The following is a 19,672-nucleotide window of genomic DNA, read 5'->3' as shown; positions in this document are numbered from 1 at the left end:
AGAGCGGCCTACAATCTCCTTTACCTTCCTCCCCGACAACAGACAGCCTGTGAGGGGGGTGGGGCTGAGAGGGCTTTCACAGCAGCTGCCCTTTCAAGCACAGAGGCTCAGAGCGGCCTACAATCTCCTTTACCTTCCTCCCTGACAACAGACACCCTGTGAGGTGGGTGGGGCTGGAGAGGGCTCTCACAGCAGCTGCCCTTTCAAGGACAGAGGCTCAGAGCGGCCTACAATCTCCTTTACCTTCCTCCCCGACAACAGACACCCTGTGAGGTGGGTGGGGCTGGAGAGGGCTCTCACAGCAGCTGCCCTTTCAAGGACAAGCTCTGCCAGAGCTATGGGTGACCAAAGGCCATTCCAGCAGCTGCAAGTGAAGGAGTGAGGAATCAAACCCGGTTCTCCCAGATAAGTGAGCTATGGGTGACCCAAGGCCATTCCAGCAGCTGCAAGTGGAGGAGTGGGGAATCAAATCCGGTTCTCTAAGATAAGAGAGCTATGGCTGATCCAAGGCCATGCCAGCAGGTGGAAGTGTAGGAGTGGGGAATCAAACCCGGTGCTCCCAGATAAGAGAGCTATGGGCAACCCAAGGCCATTCCAGCAGCTACAAGTGGAGGAGTGGGGAATCAAACCCGGCTCTCCTAGATAAGAGAGCTATGGCTTACCCAAGGCCATTCCAGCAACTGTAAGTGGAGGAGTGGGGAATCAAACCCAGTTCTCCCAGATAAGAGAGGTATGGCTGACCCAAGGCCATTCCAGTAGCTGCAAGTGGAGGAGTGGGGAATCAAACCCGGTTCTCCCAAATAAGAGGGCTATGGCTAACCCAAGGGCATTCCAGCAGGAACAAGTGGAAGAGTGGGGAATCAAACCCAGTTCTCCCAGATAAGAGAGCCCTGGCTAACCCAAGGGCATTCCAGCAGGAGCAAGTGGAGGAGGGGGGAATCAAACCTGGTTCTCCCAGATAAGAGAGCTATGGCTGACCCAAGCGCATTCCAGCAGCTGCAAGGGGAGGAGCGGGGAATCAAACCTGGTTCTCCCTGATAAGAGAGCTATGGGTGACCTATTCCATTAGCTGCAAGTGGAGGAGTGGGGAATCAAACCTGGTTCTCCCAGATAAGAGTCCGCACACTTAACGACTACACCAAACTGGCTCTCCCTGGAGGTGGAGTCTATTGCATTCTTCCTCAAACCCTGGCTCTACCCATCCACTCTCCAAGAATTTCCCAACCTGGAGTTGGTGACCCTCTCTCCTTCCCAGACAATCATCAACCTACATTTCATTTCATTTTATTTGATTTATATCCTGCCCTACTCCACCAAAGTGGGCTCAGGGTGGCTCACAGCATAACAATTCTAACAATAAAATTCAGAATTAAAATACAATTATAATTTACATGAGATCACACACTCATTAGAATATTAGACCATACCAGCTGGGATAATCAAGTGCAAATTGTACTAGTGGTAGCTGGCTCCTGTCCCCCACCCCTGCCATTCCTCCCTCCCTTTATGTGGAAACCGCAGCCAACAGACCTTTAAAAGCACCCATATACCCCAGCAACAGTCCTTCACAATGCTTACCACTCAGACACCACACAGAGAAAGAGAGAGGAAGGGAGGAAGGAAGGAAGGAAGGAAGGAAGGAAGGAAGAGGGGAGAAAGGGAAATAAAGAAATGGGGGAAGAAAGGAAATAAACAGAAATAAAGAAATGGGAAGAAAGGAAAATAAATGCGGGAAACAAATGGAAATAAAAGAAATGGGGAGAAGAAAGGGAAATAAAGGGCAATGAAATGGGGGAAAGGGGGAATAAATGGAGAAATGGGGGGAAGAAAAGGGAGTAAAGGGAAATTAAATGGGAGAAAGAAAGGGAAATAAATGAGGGAAGAAAAGAATTAAGGAAAATAAAGGGGAGAAGAAATGGGGGGAAAGGAAAATAAAGAAATGGGGGGAAGAAATTGGAAGAACGGAAAATAAAGAAATGAAAAGGAAAGGAAATAATGAAATGGGGAAAGAAAGGGTAATAAAGTAAATTAAAGAAAGGGAGGAAGAAAGGGGAATAAAGAAATGAGGGAAGAAATTAAAAGAAAGGGGAATTAAGGGAAACAAAGAAATGGGGAGCAGAAATAGAAACAAAGGGAAAGAAATGAGGAGGAAACTTACTTGAACTGTGACAGTGTATTTCCAGGCCCTGCAGCAATCCTGGATGGGAAGCCAGGCCCAGGGAGGTTGTCACATAGCTCAGCTCGGCCCAGCAAATCCTAGAGGGCCAGACCAAGTGATCTCTAGGGCCGTAAATGACCCTCGGGCCAGACATTCCCCACCCCTATTCTAGAGCATCCCAAGAGCATATTTCCTTCCTGAATGAGCTAGCTGAGAGTGAGTATCCTTCACTGTTATGTCAAGGGAACAGGCCAGGAATAACCAAAGGAGATTCCTGATTCCCTTCTGAGCAACATTTGGTTTGGTACAATCCTACAGGCTGATAGGTAAGGAGGGAGAGGCCTTCTGGGAGCTTGAAATCTGGAGGCTCTAAAAGTCCTTCTGGGCAAGAGTTCAGCTGAGGCGATATTTCCCTCACCCCTATGGGTGACGGAAATATCCTGAAATACTTGATATTCTTGGGGAAAGTTGGATGTTTAGTTAAGATCAGCCAAAATGGATGAGGCCAAAGTGCTGCTAGACCTTTCTTCTTGTAGTCACATAGATGTAGTTACATCTTACCAGCCTTCCCAAGTGCTAACAGTTTCTCTCTCTTTATTCCAGCAGAGGATGATCAGAGGAATGAGGAGGCTAAGGAACTTGATCAAGAAATGCCAGATAGAGTTACAAATGAAGACTTGAACAAAAATGTTAGGAATCGAGACAGACCTAAGATAAAGCAAGATGGTGGTATGGTTGAGAAGCATGATGGAAGAAAGCAGAATGTACATCTTCCAAAGCACACGATAATGAAGGCAAGGAAATCCATTCAGTCTGGAAAATATTTAAGAGACAGATCACAGCTCCTTGTACACCAAATAATACACAGAGAGGAAAAACCTGAATACTCAGAGATGAGAAATAAATTCAGTCAGAATAGAATTCTTCAGTTACACCAAAAAACCCACACAGAGGAGAAAACATTTAACTACCCAGAGCATGGAAAGAGATTCAGTAAGAGTTGCAGTCTCCAAAATCATCAGGGAACCCACACAGAGGAGAAACCTTTTGAATCCTCAGAGTGTGGAAAGAGATTTAGTGAGAGTGGCCATCTTCAGCATCATCAGAAAACTCACGCAGGGGAGAAACCCTTTGAATGTTCAGAGTGTGGAAAGAGATTTCGTTTGAGTGGCAATCTACAAAAGCATCAAAGAACCCACACCGGGGAGAAACCTTTTGAATGCTCAGAGTGTGGAAAGAGATTTAGTCGGAATGGCAATCTTCAATGTCATCAGAGAACCCACACAGGGGAGAAACATTTTGTGTGCTTAGAGTGTGGAAAGAGATTCCGTCGGAGTGACCATCTTCAGTATCATCACAGAACGCACACAGGGGAGAAACATTTTGAATGTTCACAGTGTGGAAAGAAATTCAGTTCAAGTGGCTATCTTCAACGTCATCACAGAACCCACACAGGGGAGAAACCTTTTGAATGCTCTGAGTGTGGAAAAAGATTCAGTTTCAAGAGCAGTCTTCAAAACCATCATAAAACCCACACAGGGGAGAAACCTTTTGAATGCTCAGAGTGTGGAAAGAGATTCAGTTTCAGGAGCAGTCTTCAAAACCATCATAAAACCCACACAGCGGAGAAACCTTTTGAATGTTCAGAGTGTAGAAAGGGATTCAGTTCAAGTGGCTATCTTCAACGTCATCACAGAACCCACACAGGAGAGAAACCTTTTGAATGTACAGAGTGTGGAAAAAGATTCAGTTCAAGTGGCTATCTTCAAGATCATCAGAGAACCCACATAGGGAAGAAACCTTTTGAATGTTCAGAGTGTGGAAAGAGATTTCATTTGAGTGGCCATCTTCAAAAGCATCAACGAACCCACACAGGGGAGAAACCTTTTGAATGCTCAGAGTGTGGAAAGAGATTTAGTCGGAGTGACAATCTTCAACTGCATCAAAGGACCCACACCGGGGAGAAACCGTTTGAATGCTCAGAATGTGGAAAGAGATTCAGTTACCATGGCAATCTTCAACGTCATCAGAGAACCCACACAAGGGAGAAACCTTTTGAATGCTCTGAGTGTGGAAAGAGATTCATGTTTTATGGCAATCTTCAAATGCATCATAGAACCCACACAGGGGAGAAACCTTTTGAATGCTCAGAATGTAGAAAGAGATTCAGTGAAAGAAAATATCTTAAACGCCATCAAAGAATCCACATAGGGGAGAAAACTGTTGAATGCTCAGAGTGTGGATTGAGATTTAGTGAGAGAGGCACTCTTCAGCGTCATCAGAGAACCCACCGAGGGGAGAAATCTTTTGAATGCTCAGAGTGTGGAAAGAGATTCAATAAAAGTTGCAATCTTCAGCAGCACCAAAGAACCCACACAGGGGAGAAACCTTTTGAATGCTCAGAGTGTGGAAAGAGATTCAGTCAGAGTGCCAGTCTTCAAAACCATCATAAAACCCACACAGGGGAGAAACCTTTTGAATGCTCAGAGTGTGGAAAGAAATTCAGTTTCAGGGGCAGTCTTCAAAATCATCATAAAACCCACACAGGGGAGAAACCTTTTGAATGCTCAGAGTGTGGAAAGAGCTTCAGTTTCAGGGGCAGTCTTCAAAAGCATCAGAGAACCCACACTGGAGAGAAACCTTTTGAATGCTCAGAGTGTGAAAAGAGATTCAATTTCAGGGGCAGTCTTCAAAAGCATCAGAGAACTCACACCGGAGAGAAACCTTTTGAATGTTCAGAGTGTGGAAAGAGATTCAGTTGGAGTGGTGATCTTCGACATCATCAGAGAAACCACACAGGGGAGAAACCATTTGAATGCTCAGAGTGTGGAAAGAGATTCAGTCAGAGTGGCACACTTCAATATCATCAGAGAACCCACATAGGAGAGAAGCCTTTTGAATGTACAGTGTGTGGAAAGAGATTTAGTGTGAGAGGCAATCTTCTACAGCATCATAGAACCCACACAGGGGAGAAACCTTTTGAATGTTCAGAGTGTGGAAAGAGATTTAGTGAGAGAGGCAATCTTCTACATCATCACAGAACCCACACAGGGGAGAAACCTTTTGAATGCTCAGAGTGTGGAAAAAGATTTAGTGTGAGAGGCAATCTTCTCCATCATCAGAGAACCCACACAGGGGAGAAACCTTTTGAATGCTCAGAATGTGGAAAGAGATTCAGTACAAGTGGTAATCTTCAACTACATCATAGAACCCATACAGGGGAAAAACCTTTTGAATGCACAGAGTGTGGAAAGAGATTCAGTATGAGTAGCCATCTTCAACGTCATCAGAGTACCCACACAGGGGAGAAACCTTTTGAATGCTCAGAGTGTGGAAAGAGATTCACTCAGAGTGGCAGTCTTCAAAACCATCATAAAACCCACACAGGGGAAAAACCTTTTGAATGCTCAGAGTGTGGAAAGAGATTCAGCCAGAGTGGCAGTCTTCAAATGCATCGTAGAACCCACACAGGGGAGAAACCTTTTAAATGCTCAGAATGTGGAAAGCGATTCAGTCGGAGTGGCCATCTTCAATATCACCAGCGAACCCACACAAGAGATAAATCTTTTGTGTGCTCAGAGCGTGGGAATAAATTCAGTACGAGTGGCAGTCTTCAAAAGCATCATAGAAGCCACACAGGGGAGAAACCTTTTGAATTCTCAATGTCTGGTCCTGACTTGCCACACCCGGACTCATGAACAGCCCAATGGAGGCTTTCATGACAGAGGAGCAGTATCCCAGAAAATGAGACCAGTACCCCGCATTCAACTTGCTGATGAGCTATTGGCCCATCAGCCTCCATTATCACAGTGACTGTTGTCATCCCGGAGGGTCCAGTAAGAGTCAGGGGAGCCGGCAATGGTATAGGCCCCAGAAGAAGCGAGGACAGACTAAGCAGGGGTGGCCAATGGTAGCTCTCCAGATGTTTTTTGCCTACAATTCCCATCAGCCCTAGCCAGCATGGCCAATGGCTGGGGCTGATGGGAGTTGTAGGCAAAAAAACATCTGGAGAGCTACTGTTGGCCACCCCTGGACTAATGCATCGGAAAATCCAAATGGGAGAAAGCTTTTGAATGCCCAGAGTGTGGGAAAGGATTCAGTTAGATTAGCACTTTTCAACTGCATCAGAGAAAGCGCACATGGGGAGAAAATGTCACAGTGCTGAGATTGTGAAAAGAGATTCAGTTAGTGTTACAGTTTTCAAAAGTATATATGAATTCACATAGGGGAGAGAAACCTTTTGAATTCTCAGACTGTGGAAAGAGCTTTTGTTGCAGAAGCACTCTTTGATGACAACTGAGAACCCCACACAGGGAAGACACACTGTTTGGAGCACTGAAAGAAATTCAGTCAGAGCAGCATTCTTCTACTACGCTGAGGAACCCACATAAGGAGGATCTGTGTAACTACTTAACCCATAAAAAGAGCTTTCCCCCTATCTCACACCTAAGGAAAAAAAAAAGGTAAAGGTAGTCCCCTGTGCAAGCACCAGTCGTTTCCAACTCACACCTAAAAGATAACCACAAATATTGAAAACATACCAACTCCTGTAAAAGGCCCAAATCTACAGAAGAAACCTTATCTTAATCAGAAAGAAATGTTGTAAGTGCTCAAACTGGGAGAGCATTAGTCGTGCCGAAAATCCCTAAACAATCCCACAGTGAAGAATAGAAAGATGGACAGTGGTATCTCCAGGTCAGAAAATCAGCTCATCTCTCTTTTCGAATCGAAGAATCCATCCAAGGGAGGAACCTCATCAGTGCTCAGTGTGTGGGAAGAGCCTGAGGCACAAATCTGACTTTCGTATTCCTCAGAGAATCCATAATAGTGTGAAACTTTCTTATAGCTGGTTCTGATTAGGTTCTTCAAGGACCTGATGTTGTTGGGTTAAAAAGACTGAGATCATAGTTACACCTAGGAGGGAGGGCGCTTTTTCTGGTTCCCCTCCTCTGTGAAACTCACTACTTCAGGTTATCTATCAGTCTAATTCTGCCATTTTCAGATCCTGTGAAGGAATAGACAATTTGAGTGTAACAGACATGTACAGCCTCTCTGCTGCTGGTGTAAATATAGTGTGGGCACCCTAAATTCGCAAACATTTTTATCTGAGAAGCAGTTTTGGAGCGGTGTTTCTCAACCCTAATCCCTCCCTAGTCCAGCCTGCTGTGAGTTTTTTGGGGTTTCACCACTTTGAAGCCAAATGCATGCTGAAAGAAGAAAGGTAAATAAGGGATCTAAGGGGTCAGACTCCCCTTTCGCCACTAGGCAATTTAGAAGAAGAAGAATTGCAGATTTATACCCCGCCCTTATCTCTGAATCAGAGACTCAGAGCGGCTTACAATCTCCTATATCTTCTTCCCCCATAACAGACACCCTGTGAGGTGGGTGGGACTGAGAGGGCTCTCACAGCAGCTGCTCTATCAAGGACAACCTCTGCCACAGCTATGGCTGACCCAAGGCCATTCCAGCAGCTGCAAGTGGAGGAGTGGGGAATCAAACCCGGTTCTCCCAGATAAGAGAGCTATGGCTGACCCAAGGCCATTCCAGCAGCTGTAAGTGGAGGAATGGGAAATCAAACCCGGTTCTCCCAGATAAGAGAGTTATGGCTGACCCAAGGCCATTCGAGCAGCTGTAAGTGGAGGAATGGGAAATCAAACCCGGTTCTCCCAGATAAGAGAGTTATGGCTGACCCAAGGCCATTCCAGCAGGTGCAAGCGGAGGAGTGGGGAATCAAACCCGGTTCTCCCAGATAAGAGAGCTGTGGCTGACCCAAGGCCATTCGAGCAGCTGCAAGTGGAGGAGTGGGGAATCAAACCCTGTTCTCCCAGATAAGAGAGCTATGGCTGACCCAAGGCCACTCCAGCAGCTGCAAGTGGAGGAGTGGGGAATCAAACCCGGTTCTCCCAGATAAGAGTCCGCACACTTCACCAATACACCAAACTGGCTCCATAAGGTAAAATAGACTCCATTCTATCCTATAAGGCCACAGGATAGAATGTAGAGATTGGGCCGCCAGTGCGGGGTGAGATTAGCCTTGTTTAGGATGCCAGATAACCTCTTCTTCCCCACAACATCCAATATTGTGGAAATGGACCAATATCCATGGAGTTGGCAAAACAACCTTGTGGGGAACAAATTCCCCAATCCTACTTTTCCTCCCCACCCCCACCCCCAGATTATCTCACAGAGCAGATCAGGAAGGAGAAGTCGGATTCCCTCCCCCTGCTCGGAAGTAACACCACCTCCCTTTGCACGAGCAGGAAATGATCTGGGCTAAACCCTGGGCCAAGACTCCGTCTCCACCTCTTCCTCCTCAGAGCCCCCCCCACTCCTCAAATTCCTCCACTGATATTGGGCCTTTATAGCTCAAACAGAGAATATTCTCAGTCCCGTCTCCCTATTTTATTTTGGAGAGGGATGTGCATTTGGGTTACTGACAGGCCATTCCAGGCTGGCTGCCTCCTTTGCAGAAACTTGGCATGTGGAAAGGGGTATCTGAAGAGATGAATATCCTGTGATAACCCTGTTAAAGGGATAGCACATCTCCCCCCTTCCAAGCAGTTTTCGCCCCTAAATGTTTCTTCATGAATCGGACAAAACAAAACTCAGCTAAGGAAGAGTCACAGCGCACTAATGATATTTGTTTGTATCAAGAAAATTAGACTTTTGTGTTTTCTGTGCTTTGTCAGCTCTTTTGAGACCCAGGTTGGTTTGATGGTTCAGTGCGCAGTCTCTAATCCGGGAGAACTGGGTTTGATTCTCCACTCTTTCATGTGCGGCTGCTGGTGTGACCTTGGGTCATTCACAAGTTCTTTCAGAGCTGCTCTGCTCAACAGCAGTTCTCTGAGAGCTCTCAGCCCCACCTGTCTGACGGGTGGTTTGCCATTGCCTTCCCCAGTCCTCTACGCTTTCCCCCCAGCAAGGTGGGGACTCATTTGACCAACCTCAGAAGGATGGAAGGCTGAGTCAACCTGGAGGGCCAGTTTTGTGCAGTGGTTAAGTGTGTGGACTCTTATCTGGGAGAACTGAATTTGATTCCCCACTCCTCCACTTGCAGCTGCTGGAATGGCCTTGGTCAGCCATAGCTCTGGCAGAGGTTGTCCTTGAAAGGGCAGCTGCTGTGAGAGCCCTCTCAGCCCCACCCCCCTCACAGGGTGTCTGTTGTGGGGGAGGAAGGGAAAGGAGATTGTAGGCCGCTCTGAGCCTCTGTCCTTGAAAGGGCAGCTGCTGTGAGAGGCCTCTCAGCCCCACCCCCCTCACAGGGTGTCTGTTGTGGGGGAGGAAGGTAAAGGAGATTGTAGGCTGCTCTGAGCCTCTGTCCTTGAAAGGGCAGCTTCTGTGAGAGACCTCTCAGCCCCAACCCCCTCACAGGGTGTCTGTTGTGGGGGAGGAAGGTAGAGGAGATTGTGAGCCTCTCTGAGACTCTTTGGAGTGGAGGGCGGGATATAAATCCAATATCATCTTCTACCTCAACCCAGCTTCCACCGGGATCAAACTCAGGTCATGAGCAGAGCTTGGACTGCAGTACTGCAGCTTTACCACTCTGTGCCACAGGGCTCCCTATAAAGTCAGTTAGCCCTCAAGATATCTGTGAAATACATATTTATATGCGGACCTGAATTTTCAACCCAAATTGGGGAGGGATGGTGGCTCAGTGGTAGAGCATCTGCTTGGGAAGCAGAAGGTCCCAGGTTCAATCCCCGGCATCTCCAAAAAAGGGTCCAGGCAAATAGGTGTGAAAAACCTCCGCTTGAGACCCTGGAGAGCCGCTGCCAGTCTGAGAAGACAATACTGACTTTGATGGACCAAGGCTCTGATTCAGTATAAGGCAGCTTCATATGTTCATATGTTCAAACAACTGGATGAACTGTGATCAGAATTGACTGACTTGCGTTGCAGAAAAAGCACGTCTTCTGTTAAACATAAACTCAGTCGGCAGACTCAGCGGGGAACTGGAGTCTTGATCCACCAAGAGTCAAACTGACCCGTGGTGTCCAAATATCGATGTTTGAGCCAAGAGATGTTCCGCAGAAATCTCTCTTATGGAGATGAGGGGGGGGGGGGAATGGCTTGAGTTTTGAAGAAAGTATGCTTTTTAAATTTCCGATTTTATACGCCAATAATGTTGCTGTTTGGGAAAAGGTTCGGGAAGAAAATGACACTGATTTTAAACCCTCGTGTTAAACATAGCAAGAGAAATCTGGAAAGGCCAGTGATCCAGCAATATGTTAGAATAACAGCTGAGAGAGAGGAGGGGGAAACTAGAGAGTGCTTGAAACTGTGTTAAAGGTACAGGACACAGTCTTTCCCATAAAGATTTATACAGAAATCAGCCATATATCTGCATATTACTCGTATAGAATTGTTGTAGGAACAAAGCAGGAGTCAAGTGGCACCTTGAAGACCAACCCCTTTTTATTTCGAACGTCAGCTTTCGTGTGCTCTTAAGCACGCTTCAGCAGACGAGGAACCCAGCACTGTGAGCAAAGCCAGACACAGCTGAGGAGCCACACAGAGCTGGTAGGCAGTGGCCCAGAATGCAACAGGGTACAGATTTAAGAGCCAATGACAGTGAAGTAAAATTCTCTGGTCGGCAGTGGTTTGGAATGTAAAATGGTACAATGGCAGAATAGTCAAATGAACAAGTTGAGCAAACCTTTGATCTGAGTAGCAGGAGCTCAGCTCTGCATGGCTTTGCTCGCTGTGCTGGATCCCTCGTCTGAGGAAGTGTGCTTAAGAGCACACGAAAGCTGACGTTCTAAATAAAAATGGGCTGGTCTTTAAGGTTCAACTTGACTCCTGCTTTGTTCAACTGCTTCAGACCAACATGGCTGCCCACTTGGTTCGAATCATAATTGTATTTTATGTTTTTTTAGGAGGGTATTTTATACTATCTTAGGTATTTTAGGAGGGTTTTATATGATGTGTTATAGTTTTTATATTGGTCTATGACTGTAATAAAGTTCATTCATTCATTCAACATGGATACTGATTATTGAAAGAGGGAATTACAGAGTGTTTTAGAAAACTATTAATTGATCTGAAGTGACTAAAAGGTGACTTGAGATGTTGCTGTACTATCTGAGCAATACAAAGGATGGGAATTTGAGAGGGAATCTTAATGATAGATTCTTAGGTATTAGTAGGAACACAAGCACACATTCAGAGAGCCAGTTTGGTGTAGTGGTTAAGTGTGCGGACTCTTATCTGGGAGAACCGGGTTTGATTCCCTTCTCTTCCACTTGCAGCTGCTGGAATGGCCTTGGGTCAGCCATAGCTCTCTTATCTGGGAGAACCGGGTTTGATTCTCCTCTCTTCCACTTGCAGCTGATGGAATGGCCTTGGGTCAGGCATAGCTCTGGCAGAGGTTGTCCTTCAAAGGGCAGCTTCTGTCAGAGCTCTCTCAGCCCCCACCCACCTCCCAGAGTGTCTGTTGTGGGGGAGGGAGATAAAGGAGATTGTGAGCTGCTCTAAGAGTGGAGGGTGGGATATAAATCCAATTTCTTCTTCATATGACACATTATATTCATAAATGTTTTCTTATTACACACTAACTGTTCAAGTCTTAGAAAAAGTCTTAATCATTCCAGTGGTGTGAACTCAGTCTACCTGTTCTGGTGGAAGTGTGGTCATGATAGATAAGTGGAAGAAGACGTATTCTGGACTTAGAATGAGTCCAAGGTGGTCATATTCAAAATGGATTCTTTAATATAAAATTGAAGTCCTGTGACGATCTGAAGAGAAGCCAAGAGAGCGGGGAAATCTGAAATTGTCTGGATTAGGATGACATCTGGCAGAAAGGAACCGTCTCTGACGTGGAAGGTCCTTGATAACTGAGGACAATTTCCGGATATGTTGGTAATGGGGACTTTCCAGCCAAAGACGACCCTTTTGTTTTTGATTGGTTCAATTAAGTTGTCAGATACCTCAGGAAGGAAAGGTCCCTTGTGCAATCACCAGCCATTTCCGACTCTGGGGTGACGTTGCTTTCACGTTTTCATGGCAGACTTTTTACAGGGTGGTTTGCCATTGCCTTCCCCATTCTTTTACACTTTCCCCCCAGCAAGCTGGTTACTCATTTTACCCACCTCGGAAGGATGGAAGGCTGAGTCAACCTTGGGGCGGCTACCTGAATCCAGCTTCCGCCGGGATCGAACTCAGGTCATGAGCAAAGAATTCAGACCACAGTACTGCTGCTTTACCACTCTGCGCCACGGGGCCGCTTTAGATACCTCAGAGGGGTGTATAAAAAGAGGAGAACTGGGTTTGATTCCCCTCTCTTCCACTTGCAGCTGCTGGAATGGCCTTGGGTCAGCCATAGCTCTGGCAGAGGTTGTCCTTCAAAGGGCAGCTTCTGTCAGAGCTCTCTCAGCCCCACCCGCCTCCCAGAGTGTCTGTTGTGCTGCTTTAGCACTCTGCGCCACGGGGCCGCTTCAGATACCTCAGAAGGGTGTATAAAAAGAGGAGAGAAAGGCTAGTAGAGTCAGGAGTTTAGGAAGGTCTTGACTCCTCCACCTCATTCCTGAAGACAGCTCTCAGAAGACCCCTTGGAGAGGTCAGATACAAAATGCTTCTATGCAATGGGGAAGGCTTTGCTTTGCTGATACAATAGGTTAAACCAGGGGTGGGGAACCTCCATCCCGAGGGCCATATACGGCCCTCGAGGTCACTTGGTATGGCCCTCGGGGATTGTTGGACCAAGCCAAGCCATGTGGCAGCCTCCCCGGGGCCTGGCCGGCCAGCGAGGATCGTGGGGCCAGCCATGGAATGCAGCAGCCTCCCCAGGGCCAGGCAGGGATCATAGAGCCCAGATGTTCTGTGCGGCAGCCTCCCTGGGGCCTGGCTGGCCAGCCAGAATTGCTGCAGGGCCTGGAAAAGTTACTGTCACCGTTCAGTTTGCACTTGATTATCCCAGAGGGTGTGGCCTAATATGCTAATGAGTGTGTGACCAAATATGCTAATATTAGGGGATGTGGTCTAATATACTACTGAGTTCCTGCTGGGCTTTTTCTACAAAAAAGCCCTGGACCTATGCATTTGCCTAGGGCGGCAGGCCGTGAGTGTGTGTGTCCTAGATTAGGCTTTCCCCACGTGACTTCAAATAGAAAAACAATTGTTTGCATTAATTTTGCTGGCCTGAATCATTCTTCCTTGGCGGAGCACTGTTTTTTAAGTTGATAATTTTTTATGGCCCACAAATGATGTTATAAATATCCATATGGCCCTTGGCAGAAAAAAGGTTCCCCACCCCTGGGCTAAACTCTGTAGCTATAGGGAACATTGCAGCTATAGAGGACTGCAACCAGGTGAAATCTATAACCATGTGTGGAGAAACGCCATCTGAGAGTGTTGGTGCTTCATCCAAAAAGGCAGGGATCAGTAAATCCATTCAGCCGGCTTTGTAGCCTTCCCCTCACTCCCCCCCTCCCTTCCAGAGCCAAACCAACAACGCTAGGGGGAAAGTCTCCTAGAGAGGCAGGAAGGGCTGTTGTTCTTGCCATGTGTTAGGCAGGAAGAGAGGGCAGATTTGAACTGGGGCTCGAGCGAGCATGTGGTGAGCAATGGAGGCTCCTGCCTGTGGGGGAGGCCTGCTCAGGAAAATGAGGCCTCCAGGCAGGCAGACTAAGTAAGTACTTCACAAGACAGGGCAAGTTTAGATCAGGGCCAGCCGGATGCGTTTATAATCAACTTTATTTTGTTATGCTGTTTGCTGTGCTGGGCTTTGCTGTGCTGGGCTGTGCTGTGCTAATTTTGTAGATGCAACTGTTTTTGTTTTGTTTTTCTTCCCCTATCCTTTTCCCTTTTAAATAAATGTTTTTTCTGTTTAAAATGCTGGCAATCAATCTCTGTACCACCTAGATCCCCAGACCGCTTTAGACCACGCTGTGTTGAGAAGGGGGCCCCGGGGTAGGGGGAAGGCATGCAGTTGGATAAGGTGCCAATCCTCCAGGGGTGCCCCAAAGAAGCGCTGAGGTCTCTGTGAAACCCAAGTGCAGGGTGGCAGAGGACCTGGAGGCCTAGCCTCACAGCTGGAGAGGGGGATTGGGAGTCCTGTTCCTCGCAATCTGAACCCCGGGACTGAGCAGGTGGTGGCAGCGAGCCCAAGGGGCAGGAGGAGAGATAGCTCCCTCCAGGAGTTGGCGACTCCGTAGGAGGCTGACGGGACCGGGCCTGAAGGTAGAATCGGGCCGGTTCCGCCACACTTGGCGGCAGCGGTGGGATGAGAACAAACAGAGAACTTGATTGGCCAGGCATTTTTGCTTTTTGATACGTGCAAGCACCCAGAGGAAGCAACAGCGGTTTTGTTTTCTTTTCGGGTCAACTGGAGTAGGGAAAGTTTAGCTAGTTAGGATGGAGCGTGCTAAGAAACTGGAAATCCTGAAGATGACAAAGCCACAGCTCCAGGAAGAGTGCGCAAAGCAAGAGCTGGAGTGTGACAACCTGACTGTAGTAGATATGCAAGTCCTCCTGTTGGAGCATCTTGAGCATGCAGGGGCACCTGCAAAAGTGGCCCCCACCCAGTCAGAAGCAACCTTGCGGCTACAGTTGGAACTGGCAAGAATGCGTATCGAGGCGGAACGAGAGAGAGAGGAACGACAAGCAGAGAGGGATGCAGTCCGCAGACGGGAGGAACGAGAGAGAGAGGAACGACAAGCAGAGAGGGATGCAGTCCGCAGACGGGAGGAACGAGAGAGAGAGGAAAGACAAGCAGAGAGGGATGCGATCCGCAGACGGGAACAGGAAGAGCAACGTCGCCATGAGCTTGAGGTGCTACGTCTGGAAGCTGAACTAAGCAAAGAGATCCAAGTCACCCCCAAGGACTTTGCAGTGTACCAAGAGGGAGAAGACCCCTCCATGTACCTCTCCAACTTTGAGAGGGCAGCCAAACAGTGGGGGATTGCAGAGGAGGACTATATGTCTTACCTCTGCAGCAACCTGACTGGAGAGCTTTCAGCCATCTATTACAGCATGCCTGTGGAAGATGGGGGGATAACTTTTGCGGCCTATAAAGCCACTGTGTTTAAAAGGTTTAAACTGGGGCCAGACCACTCCCGAAGGCAGTTCAGGGGTTTGGCTCCACAAGAAGGTAAATCCTATTCTGAATGTGGGGTAATGAAGGAACAGACAGTTCCAGTGCTATTGGGTCGGGATTTGTTGGTGGGCCAGTACTCTATCAATGCTGTAACCCACAGCCAAACCCTCAGGGGGAAGTGGGAGGAGGAAGGCAACTTTAAGGAAGCCACCTCACCACCAACCAGGGAGGGGGAAATAGCCCAGGTTATTGAGGACGAAGAGAGGGCAGTCACCCAGGAGGGGGAGGGCCAGCCTATCTCAAGCCCTGGAGGAGGGTGTTCCCAAGGGGAAGAGGGGTGTAGCTTTCCCCAAGTGCAGCAAGAGGCTGTGGATGTTCCTAGCGAGGAAGGGAACCTGTCTAGCGTAAAGGATGTGCATGCTGAAGAGACCAAGGTGGAGAGTGGAGATTTCACAGGAGGTTCTGAGAGCAGCAAGGCTAATGTGGGCTCAGAGGAGCACATAGCTGAAGGCTTGGGGGGACGGGAGTGGTTCCAGAAGGGGGTCCGGAGCGGCCTTAGGTTGGAACCGGTTCACCAAGTAGCTGTGGATCAGGGAGTGGGATCGTCCGAGACGCTCTCAAAACAGGTCGTCTTGAAGCAGGGCAGACAGGAATCCTGGGAAGCTGTGGAACCTTCCAGGCAAGAAGGGGGTCAGTTGGGTAGTGCTGAAAAACCAACCGAGGGGACGGAGAACCCAAGCCAAACCCTCAGGGGAAGGTGGGGGGAGGAAGGCAACTTTAGGGAAGCCACCTCACCACTAACCAGGGAGGGGGAGGACCAGCCTGTCTCAAGCCCTGCAGGAGGGTGTGCCCAATGGGAAGAGGGGTGCCAATTTCCGCAAGGGCAGCAGGATGCTGTGGAGCCTTCCAGGAAGGAAGGAACTCAGTTGGCTGACACTGGAAAAGCCACTGAGCGGGCGGAGAACCCAGATCAAACTTTGGCTAAGTGTTCTGGAAACAGTGGGACTAGGGGTGGCTTGAAGGAACAGATGATAGGAAGTCTGGGGCAGCCAGAAATGTTCCTGTCTGAGGTTCAAAGTGACCCGAGGCTGGAAACACTGTGTGATGTGGCAAGGGACCAGAAGGTGGAGTTCGCAGAAGCTGAGACAGGGGATAGGGTGATGGTTTCCCTGCCACTTCATACTGGTGAATGGAAAGTGGAATGGGAGGGACCCCATGTGATTGTGGATGACCTAGACGAGGCTACTTATGGGGTGGCTATGGAGAAAATGGGAAAGGCAGTTAAAGTGGTGCAGGAGAATGTACCACAGCCAGTCTCTGCGAGGTCCATGGTGTTGCATAGAGGTAGGAAGGAAGGAGACAAAAAGAAGCTGGGACAGCAATTGGTTGGAGCCCCAGAGGTGGTTTTCCGGGAGGTCAGAGTGGACAGAGGGAATATTCCACCAATGAGGGATAAAGAAGAGGCAACTGTGTGGGAACTGGGCAGTTTCCAACCCCATATGTGGGGCCAGGAATTCCCTCCTTTGATGGGCCACTCACCCCAGCAACAGCAGCAACGGAGGGAGAGCACCAAACTCCAGAGGTGGTCCTGGGAGACGGAGGAGTACATCTTAAAGACTGGACATTCCTTCTGAATGCAGCAATGCGACGTGTTGGCCAGAAGGGACATGGGCACCTAGGGTGCTGGACTTTATGTATTATTGGAGAAATACCTGAATGTTTGTGTAATGTTTTGGTTAACGGGTTTCTCCTTGTTTGTTTGGATTCTGCTATGGGGTCACCTCTGTAGGAGGCAACCCCTCCGGCTCAGAATTTAAGGAGGGGGACGTGTGGAGAAACGCCATCTGAGAGTGTTGGTGCTTCATCCAAAAAGGCAGGGATCAGTAAATCCATTCAGCCGGCTTTGTAGCCTTCCCCTCACTCCCCCCCTCCCTTCCAGAGCCAAACCAACAACGCTAGGGGGAAAGTCTCCTAGAGAGGCAGGAAGGGCTGTTGTTCTTGCCATGTGTTAGGCAGGAAGAGAGGGCAGATTTGAACTGGGGCTCGAGCGAGCATGTGGTGAGCAATGAAGGCTCCTGCCTGTGGGGGAGGCCTGCTCAGGAAAATGAGGCCTCCAGGCAGGCAGACTAAGTAAGTACTTCACAAGACAGGGCAAGTTTAGATCAGGGCCAGCCGGATGCGTTTATAATCAACTTTATTTTGTTATGCTGTTTGCTGTGCTGGGCTTTGCTGTGCTGGGCTGTGCTGTGCTGGGCTGTGCTGTGCTAATTTTGTAGATGCAACTGTTTTTGTTTTGTTTTTCTTCCCCTATCCTTTTCCCTTTTAAATAAATGTTTTTTCTGTTTAAAATGCTGGCAATCAATCTCTGTACCACCTAGATCCCCAGACCGCTTTAGACCACGCTGTGTTGAGAAGGGGGCCCCGGGGTAGGGGGAAGGCATGCAGTTGGATAAGGTGCCAATCCTCCAGGGGTGCCCCAAAGAAGCGCTGAGGTCTCTGTGAAACCCAAGTGCAGGGTGGCAGAGGACCTGGAGGCCTAGCCTCACAGCTGGAGAGGGGGATTGGGAGTCCTGTTCCTCTCAATCTGAACCCCGGGACTGAGCAGGTGGTGGCAGCGAGCCCAAGGGGCAGGAGGAGAGATAGCTCCCTCCAGGAGTTGGCGACTCCATAGGGGGCTGACGGGACCGGGTCTGAAGGCAGAATCGGGCCGGTTCCGTCACACCATGTATTCATTGTAACTGTTCCATGAAGATCTCTGGATTGTAATTAACTTTGATTTTCAGAACTGTGAATTAGTAATACTAAAATAAATTGCCATGCATCTAAAGACCTGGAGTCTGATGTTCTCTTTTCTCTAAGGGTATTTTCCCAGAGTCTTGGGCTAACGATCACAAATTTGGGCTGTGGCCTATAAACCACAAAGGTTAACAACCCGGCCTCTACTTCTACTTCTATTCCCCAGCTATGATTCAGTGGACTGAAAGTTTGGACCAGGCCTGGGAAAATGTGGTCTATCCCCCCCCTCCCCGCAAAGAATGATAATCATGGCAACGCCTCTGTTTGCTCCGTGGGCTAACCCTAAAAAGCCTGTATTTTTCTCCTTTATACACAGCTGTTGAAAACACTGATCATAGGAGAAAGATATGGCCAAACACTACCTTTAGAGGAAAGTTTTGAATCCAGTGCCACCTTGAAGTCCAACCAAGTTTAATTCTGGGTAGAATCTTCTGTGTGCACGCACACTTCTTCAGATACAGGGAAGCAGAACTACCTCGACCATTGCATATAGCTAGAACGGGGGGGGGGGGTGTTGGTCGCCAGGAAGGGCTAGTTAGAGTCAAGAAGGTGCGTGAAGTAGGGTTGCCAAGTCCAATTCAAGAAATATCTGGGGGCTTTGGGGGTGGAGCCAGGAGACTTTGGGGGTGGAGCCAGGAGACATTAGGGGTGGAGCCAAGATCAAGGCTGTGACAAGCATAATTGAACGCCAAAGGGAGTTCTGGCCGTCGCATTTAAAGGGACGGCACACCGTTTCAATGCCTTCCTTCCATAAGAAATAATGAAGGATAGGGGGACCTTCTTTTGAGGCTCATAGAATTGGACCCCCTGGTCCAATCTTTTTGAAACTTGGGGGGTATTTTGGGGAGAGGCACTAGATGCTATACTGAAAATTTGGTGCTTTTACCCCCAAAAACAGCCCCCCCAGAGCCCCAGATACCCGCAGGTCAATTCTCCATGATTTTCTATGGGAATAAATCTCCATAGGGAATAACAGAGTTCCCAGCAGACATTTCCCTCCCCTCCCCCCGCTTTCTGATGACCCTGAAGCGGGGGGAGGGCCTCCAAACCGGGGGATCCCCTGCCCCCACCTGGGGATTGGCAACCCTAGCGTGAAGTCACTGGTTATCAGTATAGCTGACATTGAATTAAAGCACTTAAGACCTGTAACGCTGCAGGCCAAATTAAAATGGCTCCTCTTCGTTTTAATTTGGGCAGGCTTGAGGCCTGCTTGTAAATTTTTAAGCATTTTCTTTCTGCAAGGGCCCCTAGAAAAGGTCAGGCCTATTAGTGTGGGCCTTGAGCTCAGTGCACCTGTGGATTGTTGCCTAGGAAACAAAAGGGAGTCACCTGTTCCTGCCTCCCTTATCTGTGTCTCATTAGTGCCATTCTGCTGAGTTTGGGTTTTGATTGGGTTATTTGAATTTACCCACGAGGGTTTCCTAGGAATGAAGGATTCCCTTTTTCTATTCTCTGAGCCCTCATTTTGGGACTTGACTGGACTCTGAGACCCACTCCACGCTGGGCTCTTCGTTTATGGACTGCTGATGGACCTTGTTGCTGTGATTACCTTGGAACCAATTAGTATGTTTCGATAAATATATTTTACAACGTTCTTATTTTTGGTTCACAGCTCCTAATGTAAATTCTTATGCTTATTTCAAATAAACTCTTTTTGTTTTAAAAAAAGAGATTTTTTTGCTGCT

The 19,672-nt window shown here is 48.2% G+C and overlaps 1 protein-coding gene across 1 annotated transcript in view; it reads left to right on the top strand.

The window, feature by feature from the left end:
• LOC132571577 (oocyte zinc finger protein XlCOF6-like) overlaps window positions 1–7,177 on the top strand; it is a 34,984-nt gene extending 27,807 nt beyond the window's left edge. The window contains exons 6-8 of the mRNA XM_060238376.1: window positions 3,534–4,180; window positions 4,394–5,755; window positions 7,161–7,177. Coding sequence (XP_060094359.1) covers window positions 3,534–4,180; window positions 4,394–5,755; window positions 7,161–7,177 — 2,026 coding nt within the window. The remainder of the gene's footprint in view (window positions 1–3,533; window positions 4,181–4,393; window positions 5,756–7,160) is intronic.
• The last annotated feature ends 12,495 nt before the right edge of the window (window positions 7,178–19,672 follow it).

This window comes from Heteronotia binoei, chromosome 5 (assembly GCF_032191835.1).
Source record: "Heteronotia binoei isolate CCM8104 ecotype False Entrance Well chromosome 5, APGP_CSIRO_Hbin_v1, whole genome shotgun sequence".
Taxonomy (NCBI): Eukaryota; Metazoa; Chordata; class Lepidosauria; order Squamata; family Gekkonidae; genus Heteronotia; species Heteronotia binoei.
This window is presented reverse-complemented; position numbering and strand designations above follow the sequence as displayed.